We start from the raw sequence: 18,179 nt of genomic DNA, 5'->3' as shown, positions 1-18,179 counted from the left end.
GTCGGGTTTGCTCAACCTCTGACTCCACAGCTACAGAGTGACAGGTATGTTCCTTCACTGCACAGACACGTTATAAATCCATTCATTTCCAGACAGCGAACACCCAAAATGTGCTCTGAAGCCTAAGAAAACAAGTGTGGGTTCTGATTTAAGTGGCTCCAAGGCCCAGCGGGCTGGAGGTTGGGAAATGAGTGCTCAGAGCCTGACGGTGGTCAGGAGTGCCGGAGGGGCTCCACCACCACCCTGGCCCACGGGGTGCCCCCTTGTCAGAAAGAGGCAGATAGACATTTAGAACATACGCAGAATGGCTGCATGTCTTTTCTTCAGTTCTAGAATGGAAAGAGTGGTGGTAGAAGGGGTTTCTCGAGTCCGTATTTGAATCTCCGGTGGAACCAGGGAAAGTGCAGGTTTGGGCTGGTGGCCCGCCAGCTGCCATGCACTGGGCACAGTGGCCAGCCATGCAGAAGGTCTGGGGAGGAGGGACGCTGGAAAGCCAAGGCGAGACCAGTTCGACGGCACCTGGAAACTGGGTGCAGAGGACTCTGCCAGAACCTCGACCGCTTTGCCCTGCCGGGAATGTGGCTGAGAGGTTCAGATACACACTCTCGGGTTGACCACCCAGAAACAGATTTTTGTGATTTCACTGCAATCAAGAAGTTTACGCCAACTTCATTCATACAAACAAAACAGGAATCAAAGCAAGAGAGCGACCTGCCTGCAGAGCAGTCTGCACGCCGCCGCGGGACCTAATCTGTGCGTTACCCAAACAGGAAGGGAGCGTGGCCCGCTCCAGTTACATGCGCGGGTCTCGCACGCCACATAAAACTCCTTTCCCGCTCTCCCAGAACAGCTGGCACTGGTGTTTAAACGTTGGTCAGACATAACGTTTTTAATTTCACACCTCACAGAGCACAGTTGAATGCTTCGCAACAAGGTAAACAAAGGCAGGCTAAGCACTGCAGGCGGACGGGGGCGGCGGCCCGAGCTCCGCGCTGGCGGGGGATGTGACTAACAAACTGCTTGGCTAAGGCCACAGAAATGTGTTTCCAGCGGTTTGGCTGCCGACGCCAGTCTCTTCTGACAAGGGTGTGTTAACACTGGGCGCAACAAACAGAATCTCCTTCCTAGAATCAGTCGGGAAAGCGCGAGTCTTATTTCTTCCTCGATTTCTTTTTGGTGGTGTCGTAAGAACGGACTATTTCTTCCTGACTCACAGCCCCGTGTTCCTCTTGAGAGAAAGCGTACCCATCTGAAAGAGAAGCACACAGGCGGCACTGGTTACCTGGGGGATCGGGGACCACCCTGGGCCCAGAATGAGCTGCGTGTTCGGGAGTGCACAGGTGACCGGCCTCCTTAGCCCTGGAGCAGTGGAGGCCGGGGGGAAGTGGAAACCTGTGACCGTGGAGGGGACCGTGGCAGGGGGTGGTGGGCTGCGGCCTGACCAGGCCCAGGGGATCTGGCTGCTGCTGCTGAGGTGGGAACGGCCTGAGGGGCAGGTGTCCTATTCCCGGGGGCGGCAGCCGAGCTCGGCACACAGGGGGGACCCTGGCCCATGACTCCACCTTCCCATCGCATCGGGAAGAACGGCCCCGTCTGCCTGACGCTGCAGGCCGCCGGCTAATGCAGGAAGCTGCGAACGTGCGGGGGAAACACACGCCACGCAGACAGTGAGAGCCGGCAAGGCACGCTTCTGTTGAAATTGGACCGACTCGGACTGCTAACGAGTGATCCAAGTGGGTCTGCTTCCATGTAAAAAAGGAAAAAGGTCACACTATGAAGTCATGAGGAGTTTAGTGTCGGATCTGTGGCCACAGAAACACTGGTTCTTACAATCAGTTCTTATACTACTCATAAAAGAAATGACACCAAATGCTTACTAGATGCTACGTGCATGAGGCACTGTTGTACACACTGTTTACAAATAGCTCATTTAATTTCTCCCAGCAACCCTATGAGATGCATGATCATATTCTTCCCACTTCACAGATGGGAAAACCGAAGCACAGAGATTTTTGTGACTTGCCCGAGGTCACAGACGTGGAGTGGCAGGGCCGGGCGGCAAACCCAGGCAGTGCACGCCCAGTGCCCACACTCTCCTGCATCTCCGGCTGCGGCAGAGGTTTAGGGTTCAGAAGCCCCACGTGGGGCTTCACTTCCAACTGGCCCTTCCCACAGAAAGGACATTTATAAGACTCGCTCTGTTCACCTAACCGTCTGCGTCAGGGGTACGGGAAAGCCCACGGCTCCATTAGACATTCTGGCCAAGGGCTGACGGCCGCGACTCCCGTGCCTGTGTTTCTGATTCATCAGTGGGGCTGTCAGTTCACACACACTCACACTCACAGTGTGTCACAGTCACACTCTTCAAAACGGAAAACAGAAGTCAGAGAGTTGCCCAGGTGTCAGCTCCTGGGTTGCTGGTTAATTTCCTCGGACTTCCAGCTTACAAAGGAAGGTTTCTAGGGTACCGCCACACGGGGTAGCCACGTGGGAGAGTCTTCGTGGAGACAGAGAAGAGGTGGAGACTTCAGAAGAAGACGCCCGAGCTGTTTCTTGCTCAGCGTGTGCCGTAAACTGACACTGCGGTGGCCGGGCCGGCCTCCCAGCTCCTCCGGAGATCGTGCCTTCCAGCCGCCACCGAGAAACCCACAGGCTGGCTGGGCCACCTCGGGAGGCCAGGGCTTGTCTGCAGAGGGGGCCAGGAGTGGACTGAGGACACAGGGGCAGCAAGGCCGGGGGAGGGAAAGAGACAGGCCGAGTGAAGGCAGAGCGAGGGTGCAGGAGAGGCACAGACAGGAATCTTCCACGGGGGCTTCCACCTACTTGCTGACTTCCCTTTCTAGCAAAACAAAATCCATAAACCAAAAAACCCTACTATGTGGTAGCCACGATGAAGCAGCAACCAGACCGGTATGAGCCCCCAGGTAGCTGGGTTCAAGTGCAGGCGGGTCCCTGAGCCGGGAGGCGGAAGCCAGCCTGGAGGGGGGGCTCCCTCGGGGCGGCCGTGTTTGTTCGTTTGTTCTGGCCCTGGGCCCACACCCGGTGCACTTGAACTTCCTGGGGATGGCTTTCCCTACAAGGTGGCTCTGCTTTGATTCTCAGGGCTTCAGAGCGTCCCATGCTCTGCCTCCGTGCACTGAAGAGCAAATGCCACTAGTCACCTCTGTTCCCTTAAAAGCTCTGGATCTTCGCCAAGTGGCTTGATCAGAGATCACCAAGGACAAGGAAACTTCTGCTGCCAGCTTCTGCTCCGGAGGGGCTGCCCCAGCCTCCTGCCTCCCTCTGGCGACATGTGGCTCAAGCACCTCCCGTCCCCAACCCCACACAAGGTGCTCTTTGTGAAGCATTTCTACTGCGGTCCAAGAGGAGACGCCTTTCCTTGGGATGTTTCTAAGCAAAATTGAACAAATAACACTGTCTCCTCCGGTCACAAGGCTGTGTACTGTGTGGTCAACTTGGACAATTTTCATTCTCTGGTCTTTTAAAAAAGAACGTTTCTGGGACACACCTGATGTTCCCCCGAGGCGCCAGGCGGCAGTTGCCTTTGGATCAGATGTGCTGCCGGGCAGGGAGGCCTGCCACTGGCTCTGCGGCTGCTGGACACCCGGAGGGACACTCCACGGCCCACAGCAGCAGTCGAGCAGGGACAGGTGACCGTCCCAGGGGCGAGCACGCTTCATAAACACTGCTCCTCGCAGGCGGAGGCCTCCTGAGCTCGCCACCCTGAAGACAGCTTTGTCCACTCTTTCAACTGTCACCTTGGATCCTGGGGACCCCAGTGACTGAAGCCCTGGGTGGGGGCAAGAAAGGGGGGCTCTGGTTCTGGCTCTGGCCCTTGCTTGGCTGCTCCCTGGCCATGAGACACTGGGCTCCTTAAACCCTCTGGGTCTTGGTTTACTTATCTGTGAAAGGGCCTGGACCAGGTGAGGCCCGAATTCTGTCCAGCTCCGGCCCTCTGTGGGGGCTCCAGGACACTCCGTGGCCACCACACCCAGGCTGCACAATCCTGTCCCTCCTTCAGGGCTAATTTCACTCTGCACCAGCAGGGGAGGCCTCTCCACCCACGCCAGAAAGGAGAGGAACCTGTCTCAACAGTCCAAATAGGCCAGTTACTGCCTATCTTTTCTGGCCTTTTTGGGGGGTGGGGAGGGAATGAAGGGGACTTAGTGAGACACAAAAATAAACACGGAGTGTCTTTTTGGGAAAGGTATCTTAGCTTTTAAAATTGTCTACTCCCCGTTCAAATGGAAGGAACAAAAACTTTGTCTTTTATTTATCCTGTTTTTCATCATAACGTACCTATGCCCACTGGGAAACCAATTCTGGGGGGTTCTCAGCTTGTAGCTGTATCACTTCCTCAGCTTGCATTAGTGCCACTGCCACTGGGCCTCCCGTGGGCTGGCAGGCAGATGACGCAGTCACTCTGGGTTGGGAGGGTTTCTAGGTTTCCCTCCTGGGCCCATTGCAAACCTCTTCTCCCAGGTGAGCAGAGAGCACCCAGTGGTCACTGCCCAGTGCTTCCCCACAGCCCGGCATCTACCAGCCCAGAGTGCTGGGCACGGAGACTTTCCTAACCTTGACTGAGAACTAAGTGGACTGTACCATTCAAGAATGAAAGGAGGACGGCTCTTCAGGTTTACCCTTGGTGGTAGGGGTGGGGACTGGCTTCCCGGGTTCAGATAAAATATTTTCCTTTTAGAAACCAGGCCTGGTGGGAGTTAGAGCCTTAGTGGGAGACGTGTTCGTGGAAGTGGCAACATAACCACGCAGCCTGCCTCACCTGCCTGGCCTCTGCCCACGGCCTGACAGCGATCACGATCAGCTCACCAGGTTCTGCTCCAGGAAGAGTTAATTGTTATTTGCATCCATATGGAGAACTCAGGGGAAGCCTCCAGCTCTTTGCATTTCCCACTTTCCTTCATCTCTCAGGAAGCCCTGACAGCCAGAAAGTCGTGATGATGGCCTGGAGGAAGCGCTCTGTGGACTCACCTGGCTGGCATCCTAATGCACCTGCTTCCTACCTCTGCCACAGCCAGAGTCCCGGGGCACAATCGGGGAAGTGGACAGAGATGAAAGCACAGATGAATTTCTTAGTTGTTATTTTCTTTTCTGGGTAGAACATTTGGTGAGGTCCATAAAATCAAGTCATTTTTTCCTCCTATTTTTGGATAAAACTCCCCTTAAGTAGCATTCTTTGAATCTGAGCCCTAATAGCATCTTAATAAAAGTAGCAGTTTCCTGTCTGGAAAAAGACTTCTAGTAGCCACAGAAATGGGGGAGACCATGGGGACAATGAGGAAATCAGACCGTGTGGGAAATGCAGATCGCAGTGACAAATGCTGTATGTTGGTGGCTCACAGGAACTGGAAGTGCTACTGAAAGTACCGAAAGTACCACCAAGATCAGAGTTTTCCTTCCAGCCTCCTGCACAGACCCGGGGGGACATCAAAGGCCGAGACAAGCTGTGCAGAACTCGCAGCCCAGCACCCATCCTGACCACGCGATGTCTCCTCTAGCTGTTAATGAAAGAAACGCCCTCAGTCATCCACCAGTTCTAGAACTAGTTGCTGAGTGTTTCTGAAATGTGGTGTGATGCTAGAAACTTTGTCATTTCTTATATTTGTTCAGATAAACAAAGAGGCCGTGTCTTTCACAGCCTCTATGTGTCTACCCCGGGTCTGGAGCTGGGGGTGCAGAATGCCACCCCACACCTGGGGCAGCCCTCCTGGGAAAAGCACAGAGATTTTTTTTTTAATTTCTTTTCCCATTGATTATCATTGTTTTAATTAGTATGCCAATTTACACAAAAGAGTTTGCATTGCTACCTTTAGGAGCATCAATTCAAAAGCAATATCACTTCAACCATAAAAAAAAATCCTCTTGGGAAGCTGACAGACCTATCTTAACCACATCGGGATTTTAAGTTTAGGGATTTTGTCATTCGGGCATTCGCCTGGGTCCCAGGGAATGACCTATATTCAAGCTGCACTTGCCTCGGGCCCAAAACACATTCTACTTCCAAAAGTGTGTGCTGGCTCTGTCCCCATTAGCACTGCGGCCCGGCTGCTGGCCACGGTCCCTGAAGGGCGGCTACTTACGGGGGACGCACTGCTGGATGGAGCTGCCACGGAAGAGGGTCGGGGGCGTCTTCCGGCCAAGCCTCTTTATCAGGCGGTCTCGCTCGTTCAGCCTGCAGGGAAGGCAAGTGGTCAGTCTCGGGGCACGGGAGCACAGCTGGGCACATGGCAAAGGGACTGAATAACGTACGTTTTGAAAATGAGACAGACAGACAGACAGACAGACAGACAGATGGGTGGGTGGGTTGGGGCGGGGGAAGCCTCCCCACATCAAGGCAGGCTCAGTTTCCCCGGCTGCCTGTTACTTGCAGTAGATGCCATCGCGCCCCTTGCTGCTGGCTCCGTCCTCTGAAAGGTGCCCTGTTTCCGGTCCGTCCTGCACCTCCCTCCCAGCGCTGCCTTCCTCCCCGCCGAAGTGCACTACAAGCGCCCTTTTCATGCCCGGCGGAACCCCAGGCTTCCCACGGCTCTCCTGCCAGGAGCGATCTGCTTCCGCAGGGAACGTCTCAGAGCCTGGCTCCCACCTGCGGCCCCAGACCCCGCACGGGCGAGAGCCCCGCCTGTGAGCCACGGGACCCCCGCCGGAGGGGGGCTGCTTGCTGCACAACACGATGCTTATTTTGAACCCCAAGGAAAATCAAGGTGAGTTTTCTTTTCTAAAACTTAAACACAGGATGCTCTTCCTGCCTTTCCTGAAAGTTTTCCCTCCGAGGTTGCCACTTCTGTGAAGAAATATGAGCTGGCCTGGAGGACACCTGTTGGTTTCTACAAACCGAAAGGGGGCGCTTAAAATTGCCCAGGCAGGCCAGAGTGCTGTGTTTTCTCAGCGTCAGGGTGCCATTTCACTCGCCCCACAAGGCCCCGGTGTCCGGGAGTGCACTGATGCCCAGGGCTGAGCTGTGTCCACCCCATTCACCTAACCCTAACCCCGGTACCTCAGAATGGGACCGTGTTCGGAGATGGGGTCTTTAAAGAGGTAATTACGGTCAAATGAGGTCATTGGGGTGGGCCCTACTGCAGTATGACTGGTGTCCTCATCAGAGGCGGCGGGTAGAGCAGCCACAAGGACAGAGGGGAGACCTGTGAGCACACAGGGCGATGGCCCTCTGCACGCCAAGGAGAGAGGCCGCAGGGGAAACCAGCCCTAGAGATACCTTGATCTGGGACTTCTACCCTTGGAAACTGTGAGAAAGTGAACTTCTGTTGAGCCCGCAGCCTGTGGTGCTTTGTTACAGCAGCCGGAGCAGGCTAATGCAGCCCCAATCCGCTGTGGGAATGAGCATGGGAGGTTGTACGGGGGCCGCACTCGCAGCCCCAGGCACCCCCGCTCTGTGCGCGAGCCTGGAGCCTGAGGACGCCCTTCCCTGGGGACCCAGAGCCCGCCCAGCTCTCCCAGGCCTTGGAGAGAGGGGGGAGGCCCCGGGTGTTCTTTCCGGCTCTTTGAGCTAAAATTCACTTAGGATGGCCTTGGTTGAAATGACAATGTTTAATTCATCGCCTACTAAGGGTGAGCCTCGGCCAGCTAAGCTTGGCAAAACATCTGATGGCTGAGGAAGGAAAGTACTTTTTCAGTCCTTTTATATTCGTTCCCCTTCACCTTTCTCCCACGGGACAGAATCATCTCCCAGGCCCAGCTGAGCAACTGCCCTGGACTGCACGGACAGCAGATGCCCACGGAGCAAGCCTGTGGCCTGTCCCTCTGTGTAGTTGCTGTCCCCTACTGTCCACAGCTCCCCGTGCTGTCTGGCTTCAGGACGTGGCAAGTCAAACTAAGAGACCGTCCTCGCCATGTGGCACTTGCCCAGCACCGGCCAGATTCCTGCATGGTGGGCACTGCCGGGCACTGCTGGGCGTGTGCAGATGGGCCCCTCCCCACCAGCCCCACGTGGGGACAACTCAGGGCTGGGCTCTGCCCCGCGCCCCTCCTCCACCCAGCCGTCCCAGAAGCTCCTCCTGGCTCTGTGGCTTATGAGAGCACCACAGAACCACAGAAGCAGGAGGGATCTCACACGCACTGGCCTCTCACCGTGCAGGTGAGGAAACAGGGACTCCGTTGTGTCAGGTGACTCCACAGGGGTCACACGGGCTCCCCCAGGGCTCCTGCCCTGCCTTCTGTGCCGGGCCGGCGCCACCTCATTCCCTTGGGGAGCCGCGAGTGCTTTTTCTCTTCCTTTTTATAATGAGATATAAAAACTCGATTCCTTGCTAGAGAGGGACTCTGTGCCACAGCCCTTCTCTGACTGTCGGCGTTTTCCTGACAAGACAGCACGACTGGGTCTAGATTTGCTTTTATACCCTGCTCAGGTGCTCAGGCCTGAGAAGCCACAATAACTTGAGGGTTTATTTGTCTTCACTTATGGAAGACACTGAGAATCCTGCCTCTCCCATTCACGGTTTGTGCTTCTCCTGCAGCCTCTGTCTGTAATATCTACATATCTATCTCATTCTCTCTTCCACATCCTTGAATCTCCCCCGCATTTTCCTTTTCCTTTATCCCTTCAGCTTTGTCTAACCTATTTTAAAACTGTCCAATATGTTTTAATTTAAATCATTATACTTTTCATGTCCACATATTTTATTTTTCTTCCAAATCCTCCTGTTCTTACATACTATCCTCCTCTTGCTCTTTCATCTCTGTATCTTCTTTCATCAGTATTTTACAGACTCCTTCAGACTTTCTTTGTATCACCAGTTCTTGGGGAGCTAATTTTCATATGTGTGGTACCCAGTGACTCTCTCTCATCATGATGTATTTCCTACATGTGCTTTAGTTCTTCAGAATGAGTTTTCTCTCACCTCTGCCAGGGACTTAGGAGTAACGTCAACTTTTCTATTAATATCTTAGTGTGGGGTTCCTGTAGCATTGGTGACCATCTAAAATTGGGTCTCATACATACATAAATATGGGCTTCCAGTTTCTAGTGGGTATTTCTTTCTTTCGTCCATTTCCCTGGGCGTATAGTATGACTTGTTGCTTCTTTATCAGTCTAATGAGTAAAATTTTTCTAGTTTCTGTTTTACTAAAATGGCACCCCTACAAAATTTGCAGCTTGATGCATGGGGTTCTGCTGTATTTCACCTGGGACAGAGGCCTTATCTCCTCTCCCTGAATTAACCCCTGAAACTGCTACCTCTGGGCCCTTATGTGGCCTGATAGGCCTATGCAGCCTCCTCAGCTTCAGTTCTCTCTTACCCTGCTGGCTTCGATGTCTCTACTTTTGGTACCTGGATGTCCTCATCTTTCTTGTAAGCTTAATTATGTATCAAAAGCCTGTCTTTGTTTCTGTTTCACCCAACACTTCCATGTGTTTGGAAAGGTTTCTTCTGAGTTAACTCAGTCTACCATACTGACCCTACCTGGTTTCCATAAATAATCTGTATTTCCCTGATCCAACGACTGGAAAAAATCATGGCTACAGAGCAAGATCATAGAACTATCCTTTGCCAAGTCTTGCTATCCTTAGAAACAACCTTTTCTGGAGATGTTTAAAACAGCAAGGATGTGACAAAAGCCTTAGGTTATGAAACGGGAATCAGAGCTTATAAAAACACTCCAGTGGAGGTGTCAGAGGCACTGATTTTTCTATGTGCTCCAATATTGAAATGTCAAAGAACATTATTTTCCCAATTTACCCTTTTTCACTGGAGGAAAAAAATACCATTGTGAAGGGACATTATTGAAATTTCTCATGAACAATAAGGTTAGAAAAGCTCAAGACAGAAAAGGGTGGAAGTGTGAAAAACATTTACCACTTATGGTATGACATCATCACTATATGGTTTGGAAGCTATCTGATCACAAAGACATAGCAAAAAAGGTGAAGAAAACACAACCAAATATTAACGTTGGTTAATTCTGAATAATTAGAGAAAATGAGAAGAAAAGAGGAGTACAAATTAGTGCAGGGAAGAACAATCTATGAGATTTTTTTTTTCTTAAACAGAGAACCCTTAACAAAATATTAGGAAACCAAAGTCAGTGTACTAAAATAATTATATACTATGACCAAATGGGATTTACCCTAGGAATGCAAGGGTGGTTCAATGTACACAAATCAATTAGCATAACACACCTGATAACAGAGTGAAAAACCCACATGATCATCTCAATTGATACAGAAAAAGCATTGAACAAAATTCAGTACCCTTTAATGATTAAAAGAAACCTCAGAAAACTAAAGATATAAGGGAAATTCCTTACCATGATAAAAAGTATTTATAAAAACCCACAGCTAACAATCACAATTGATGGTAAAAGACCAAGAGCTCTCGCTCTATGATCAGGAACAAGACGAGGATGCCCACTTTCACCTCTTCTTTTCAACAACTTTACTGAAGTTCTAACCAAAGAAGTTAGGCAAGAAAAGAAATAAAGACCCCAAATAGGCAAAGCAATCTTGAGCAAAATTAACAAAGCTAAGGGCATCACATTCTCTGAATTCAAAATATATTAGAAGTCTATTTTAAACAAAACAGCATGATATTGGCATAAAAACAGATAGGCACAACAAGCAATGTAACGGGATAGAAGGCCCAGAAATAAACCCATGCATTTACAGACAATTTATTTCCAGCAAAGATACTAAGAACACATAATGGAGAAAGGAATGTCTCCTCAATAAATGGTGCTAGAAAAACTGGACATTCACATGCAAAATGAAATTCAATCCTTATCTCACACCATATACGAAAATAATTCAAAATGAATAAAAGACTTAAATATAAGAATTAAAACTATAAAGCTACTAGAAGAAAACATAGGGGAAAAGTTTCATGCCTTTGGTCTGGGCAATAATTTTTTGGATAAGAATCCAAAAATACAGGCAACAAAACCAAAAATAGACAAATGGGATAACAGCAAACTAAAAAGCTCTGCACAGCAAAGGGAACAATCTACAGAGTGAAGACACAACCCACAGAGGGAGAGAAAATATTTGCAAACCATACAACTGATAAGGGGTTCATATCCAAAATATATAAGTGGCTTAATTCAACAGCAAGACAACAAATAACCAGATTCAAAAATGAGCAAATGGCCTGAACAGACATTTAGCAAAAGAAGATATGCAAATGGACAACAAGTATATGAAAAAAAATGCTCAAATTACTAAACAGAGAAATGCAAATTCAAACCACAATGAGATTACCTCACACCTTTTAGAATGGCTAGTCTCAAAAAAATGAAATCTAGCAAGTGTTGTCGAAGATGCAGAGAAAAGGGGGCCCTTGTATGCTGCTGATGGGAATATAAATTAGTACAGCCACTAAGGAAAACAATACGGAGGTTCTTCGAAAAATTGAAAATAGAACTATTAATACTGTATGACTCAGTAAGTCCACTTCTGTGTATGTAATCCAAAGGAATTGAAATCAATATGTTGAAGGCATATCTGTACTTCCAGGTTCATTATTCATAATAACCAAGATATGGAATCAACCTAGGTGCTGCCCATCAGTGAATGAATAAACAAAGAAAATGTGATCCATACACATACATACAATGGAATACTTTTTAGCTTAAAAATGAAGGACATCCTGTCATTTGCTACAACATGGATGAACCTGGAGGACAACATGTTAAGTGAAATAAGCCAGGCACAGAAAGATAAATATCACATCATCTCACTTACATGTGGAATCTAAAAAATCTGAACTCATATAAGTAAGAAGTAGAATGATGGTTACTAGAGGGTGGGGGTGGTGGGGGAGGGAAGGAATGGGGAGATGTTGGTAGAAGGATATAAAGTTTCAGTTAGACAAGAGAAATAAGTTTTGAGATCTACTACACAGCAGGGTGGCTATAGTTAAAACAATGCATTATAGATTTCAAAATAACAGTAAATTTCAAATGCCTCCCCACAAAAAATAAGTAGGTGGGGTGATGGATATGTTAGCTTGATTCAATAATTTCGTATTGTAGACATATATCTAAACATCACTTTGTATTCCAGAAATGTATACAATTATGATTTGTCATTTAAAATAATATTAATAAAAAAGCATAAATATATGAACTAAAAACATATACATTTTAGAGTAAAATATAGGGGTAAATGTTTATGACCTTGGATTTGGCAATGGTTTCTTAGCACCCAAAGCACAAATAACAAGAGGAAAAAAATAGATAAATTGGACTTCATTAAATTAAAAACTTTTGTGTATCAAAGGACATTACTAAGGAGTGAAAAGATAACCATAAAACAGGAAAAAATATTTGCAAATCATATCTACTAAGGGCCTAGTATATAGAATATATAAATAACCCTTATAGTTCAACAGGAAAAAGACAAACAACCCAATTAAAGAATGGGCAAAGGACTTAAATAGACATTTATCCAAAGAAGATACATAATAGCCAATAAGCACATAAAAAGATATTCAACATCATTAGCCATTAGGGAAATGCAAATCAAAATCACAAATGAGCTACCACTTAACATCTACTAGGATGACTATAAAAAACCAAAACCAAACAAACAAAAAACAAAACAACTCAAAAAATGACAAGTGTTTGAGAGGATGTGGAGCAACTGGAACTTTTGCACATTACTTGGTGGTACATAAAATGGTATATCCACTGTTCCTCAATAAGTTAAACACAGAATTGCCATATCACCCAGAAATTCCTAGGAATATATCCAGACGAATTGAAAATGGACTGAAACAGATACTTGTAAAACAATATCCATAGCAGCATTATTCAAAAGTGGAAACAACCCAGATGTTCATCAACTGATAAGGGTACCAACAAATGTGGTATATCCACAGAATGGAATATTATTCAGCATATAAAGGGATTCAGTGATACATGCTACAACAGGGATAAACATTATAGTAAGTGAAAGAAGCCCAACCCAAATGGCCATGTATTGTATGATTATATGAAATGTGCAAAATAGGCAAATATGTAAAAATGGAAAGCAGATTAGTAGCTACCAGGGGCTGTAGGGCACAGGGGAAATGGAGGGGAATGGGCTGTGACTGGTTAAAGCACATGGGGTTCCCTTTTGGAGAGATGAAAATGTTCTGAAATTAGATAGTTATGATGGTTGTACAACATCGTGAATGTACTAAATGCCACTTAATTGTATTCTTTAAATGGTAAATTTTATGCTATATAAATTTTACCACAATTTTTTTTAAAAAGAAAATTTAATTAAAAACACAAAAAGGGGGAACAGGTCACACATCAAGGTCAATTCTCTCCCATCACCCGGACTGTTGGCAACAATGTCCTTTTCACAGTTTATTTCTCCAGCGGTGGCTGGATGCCGGCATTAAATCACCCTCTTTGCTTTTATTGTTCTATACTGGCTTAAGCAGGTATGCTAGCTGGGATCTGCTGATATGAAAGGTTTGTGTGGACATAAAAAATTCACCAGAGGTAAGTCAGTCTTGGTGCCTCCTAGATAATGATGGTGAAACCCAATTACATACAAGTCCTTACAAACAGGTTCTTTTTAGAAGCTGACAAATCCTAGAGGAGGTGTTATGTTCCTGTCTCAACAAATGATTAGTCTTAGGAGAGAGTGGAGACGTGAGAAGGAGTATCTTGGGGAAAAATAAACTCTTGTGTCCACATTTCTGTTGGGAAGCTATTCCTGCAAAATCACGTGTATACAACTGCCAAAGAGCAGGAGCAAGGAGTACACAGAAAATAATTGCAAATCTGATTTTTAGATACTGTCAATAGTTACAGCTCATAGGAATCACAGTTGACACTACAAGAAAGCCAAAAACAAGTACATATTTTTAGAAACTTATTTTTAAATTAGCTGCTGGGCAGTTCTCAGAACATAGATTTGACAGGTCCCTTAAGAAAAAAGTTAGTCCAAAGTTCTCTTTCCTTCAAGAGACGCCAAACATCTGCCAATCTACCAGCTATTCTCTAACCTGTTTCATTAGAGAATGATATTTCATAGCCTCAACTGGTAACTTATTTTACTCATTATAATCTGAACATTAGGAAATGAGAACCTTTTGGGCTCAAGTGTATTCCAGACCTACCTTGGCCTTTGTAGTATCAAAAACCTTACCTCAGTTAAACACACTTTTGGAATGGGGGAAAATAACAAGAATAAAACAAAAACAAAATGGGTTTTCCAGCCTAAGATTCCAACAAGATAAGAATTATATCTATTTTATATACCCCAGAGCCAGGAACCCTTCAGAAATTCTATTCTATTAGATGGTAGTAAATGATTCTTCTTCCTACTTTCTGCCAATCCATATGCATTGCATTTTTTAAAACCTTTACAGAACATTCTATCCCCAAAACCACTGAAGATACGTTTTTCTCATCAGCTCATGGGATATTCTCTAAGACTGACCATATCCTAGGCCACAAAACATGTCTCAACAAATTAAAAAAATAGAAATTATACCATACATCTTCTCAGACCACAGTGGAATAAAATTAGAAATCAACTCCAACATCAACTCTCATCTCTACACAAAGACAATGCAACTAAACAATCTTCTGCTGAACAATTATTGGGTTAAGGAGTAAATTAAGATGGAAATCAAAAGATTCTTTGAACTAAATGATAAAGGACACACAAATTATCAAAATCTGTGAAACAAAGCTAAAGCAGTCCTGAGAGGAAAATTTATATCCATAAATGCCTACATCCAAAATGCAGAAAGATCACAAATCAACAATCTAATGAATTGTCTCAAAGAACTGGAAAAGGATGAGCAAATCACCCCCAAACCCAGAAGAAGAAAAGAAATAACCAAGATCAGAGAAGAACTAAATGAAATTGATAATATAAAAAAATTATACATAAGATTAATAAAACAAAAAGTTGGTTCTTTGAAAAAATAAACCAAATTGACATGCCTCTTGCTAAATTAACAAGAAGCAGAAAAGAAAGGACTCTAATAAGCTCCATCAGAAATGAAAAGGGAGAAATCACAACTTATACCATGTAAATATACATAATATCATCTATGAATACTATAAAAACTTCTATGCACATAAACTGGAAAATGTGGAGGAAATGGACAAATTCTAAGAAACACATAGCCACCCTAGGGTCAATCAGGAAGCAAAGGAATTCCTGAACAGACCAATATTAAGTACAGAAATTGAAGCAGCAATTAAAAAAACCTTCCTAAAAAAATTCCTGGACCAGAAGGTTTCACACCTGAATTTTACCAAACCTACAGAGAAGAACTGGTACCTATGTGGAAATTATTCCATAACATCAAAAAGGAAGGAATCCTCCCCAAAATGTTTTATGAAGCTAACATCACTCTGATACCCAAACCAGGAAAGGACACAACAAAAAAGAAAATTACAGACCAATATCCCTTATGCAAAAATTATCAACAAAATCCTCGCAAATCGAATTTAGATGCTTGTCAAAAAAATAATCTATCATGACCAAGTGGGCTTCACCCTAGAGATGCAGGGATGGTTCAGCATATGCAAATCTAATAAATGTAATTCACCACATAAATAGAAGTAAAAACAAAGACCACATGATCCTCTCAATAGATTCAGAAAAAGCATTCAACAAAATTCAGCACCCTTTAATGATAAGAATATTTAACAAAATAGGCAGAGATGGGACTTACCTAAGAATGATAAAAGCCATATATGACAAACCCACAGCCAACATCATACTCAAAGGGGAAAAATTGGAAGCATTCCCACTTAGAACTGAAACCAGACAAGGTTGTCCTCTATCATCACTTCTATTCAACATAGTGCTGGAAGTCCTAACCAGAGCAATCAGATAAGAGAAGGAAATTAAGGGCATCCAAATGGGGCCAGAAGATTTCAAACTATCACTCTTTGCTGATGATATGATCTTATATCTAGAAAACCCCAAAGATTGTACCATGAGATAAATGGAATTGATAAACAAATACAGCAAAGTCTCAGGTTACAAAATGAATGTACAGAAATCAGTAGCATTCCTATACACCATCAACAGTTAAACTGAGAACCAAATCAAAGACTCCATGCCCTTTGCAATAGCAACAAAGGAAATAAAATACCTAGGACTATACTTAACTAAGGAGGTGAAAGACCTCTACAGGGAGAACTATGAAACACTGAGGAAGGAAACAGCAGAGGACATAAACAGGTGGAAAACCATACCATGTTCATTGGTAGGCAGAATCAACATTGTTAAAATATCTATACTACCCAAAGTGATCTACAGATTTAATGCAGTCCCTATTAAAATACCAACATCATTTTTGGCAGATCTAGAAAAAATAATGTTATGCTTCATATGGAACCAGAGAAGACCCCGTGTAGCAAAAGAAATCTTAAACAAAAAGAACAAATGGAGAGGCATCAATTTACCAGACTTCAAGCTATGATACAAGACTATAGTAACTAAAACAGCATGGTACTGGCACAAGAACAGAGACATAGACCAATGGAACAGAACTGAGAACCCAGATATAAAACCATCCTCATATAGCCATCTAATGTTTTACAAAGGAGACAAAAACATACACTGGGGAAAAGAATCCTTATTGAATAAATGGTGCTGGGAAAATTGGATAGCCACATGTAGAAGACTGAAACAGGATCCACACCTCTCACCTCTCACAAAAATCAACTCACAGTGGATAGCAGACTTAAACCTAAAGCATGAAACTATAAGAATTCTAGAAGAAAACGCTGGAAAAACTCTTCTAGACATCAGCCTAGGCAAAGAATTTATGATGAAGATCCCAAAGGCAATCACAGCAATAACAAAAATAAATAAATGGGAACTGATCAAATTAAAAAGCTTCTGCACAGCCAAGGAAACTATCACGAGAGCAAACAGCCAACATGATGGGAGAAAATATTCACATGCTACACATCTGATAAATGGCTGAGAACCAGAATCTACACAGAACTCAGGAAAATCAGCAAGAAAAAAATCAAACAACCCCATTAAAAACTGGGCAAAAGACATGAACAGACACTTTTCAAAAGAAGACAGACTAATGGCCAATAAACATATGAAAAAAATGCTCAGTGACACGAATCATCAAAAAAATGCAAATCCAAACCACAATGAGATATCACCTGACACCAGTGAGAATGTCTTTTATCAGATATCCCTTCCTAAGCACTACTACGAAAGGCTATATCACCAAGCTTTAAAGGGGGTGGGTGACTCCCCCCGTGTCTCCTGCAGGCACACGACCCCCGGGGAGGCTGTCCACCCCAGGCAGAGCTGTTCTGACCTCATTAGCTGAGCAGGCAAAAGAGAATTAGAATGACAGGCTCACCACATATGGAAACCATTACCTCATTCCAGGACGTGCAATGAGGTAGTGGGGCTCCTCTCAAAGAGGGCCAGCTCCGCGGTCCTGTCGGTGAGCCTATGAGAAGGTCAGGTTGAGTCACAGGGCTGCTAGGAACAGATGAATTAGCAGGGCACCTGGCTGACCCGCAGAGGCCCCAGGCGAAGTGCCGTGTGGTGGGCTGAAAAGGCCCGGCTGTCACCGACCACGTGAGGAATAGTTCAGACTCTGCGCATTTACAAATAGGGGAGCTTGGGGAAAGGACAAAACAAAACACCACAGTGGTGAAGCACTGCCCTAATCACAAAGATGCCACTTTATAAGCAGAAAGCTGTTAAAATTCTCCATCCACAAATAGGACCATATCATTTATCTGCTCAAAATCATACAGCAAATGCAAAGACCCTGGCTTCCTCTTGAACACAATTTCCTGCTATGCTGCCCCTCCCTCACTCTGCTCCAGCCACATGGCCTTCCCTGCAGTTACTGGAACACCCTAAATGTTTTCCCACCTCAGGGTCTTCACACTTGCTTTTTCTCTGCCTGGGACGTTCTTCCCATAGACACAGCTCTCTTCCTCAGCTCACTCCGACCAGCTCACTATAAAACCTCCCCTTGGCTAGGCACGGTGGCTCACACCTATAATCCCAGCACTTTGGGAGGCTGAGGCAGGAGGATTGCTTGAGACCAGGAGTTCAAGACCAGCCTGGGCAACACAGTGCAACCCCATCTCTACAAAAAATAAAAAATTAGCCAGGTGTGGTGGTGCATGCCTATAGTCCCAGCTACTTGCGAGGCTGAGGCAGGAGGATCACTTGAGCCCAGGAATTTCAGGGTGCA

At 45.7% G+C, this 18,179-nt stretch overlaps 1 protein-coding gene across 2 annotated transcripts in view; it reads right to left on the bottom strand.

The window, feature by feature from the left end:
- Window positions 1-216: 216 nt before the first annotated feature.
- Window positions 217-18,179, bottom strand: part of ATP8A2 (ATPase phospholipid transporting 8A2) — a 466,915-nt gene continuing 448,952 nt past the window's right edge. The window contains exons 36-37 of one of the 2 annotated variants that reach the window (XM_045567137.1): window positions 6,099-6,190; window positions 217-1,249 (exon numbers count right to left, since the gene is read on the bottom strand). In XM_045567137.1, coding sequence (XP_045423093.1) covers window positions 1,152-1,249; window positions 6,099-6,190 — 190 coding nt within the window. In that variant the 3' untranslated portion in view covers window positions 217-1,151. The remainder of the gene's footprint in view (window positions 1,250-6,098; window positions 6,191-18,179) is intronic. The other variant, XM_045567138.1, reaches the window with a different exon arrangement.

Source organism: Lemur catta, chromosome 13 (assembly GCF_020740605.2).
Source record: "Lemur catta isolate mLemCat1 chromosome 13, mLemCat1.pri, whole genome shotgun sequence".
Classification (NCBI taxonomy): domain Eukaryota; kingdom Metazoa; phylum Chordata; class Mammalia; order Primates; family Lemuridae; genus Lemur; species Lemur catta.
The sequence above is the reverse complement of the archived record's forward strand: the minus strand, read 5'-3'. Positions and strand labels throughout refer to the sequence as shown.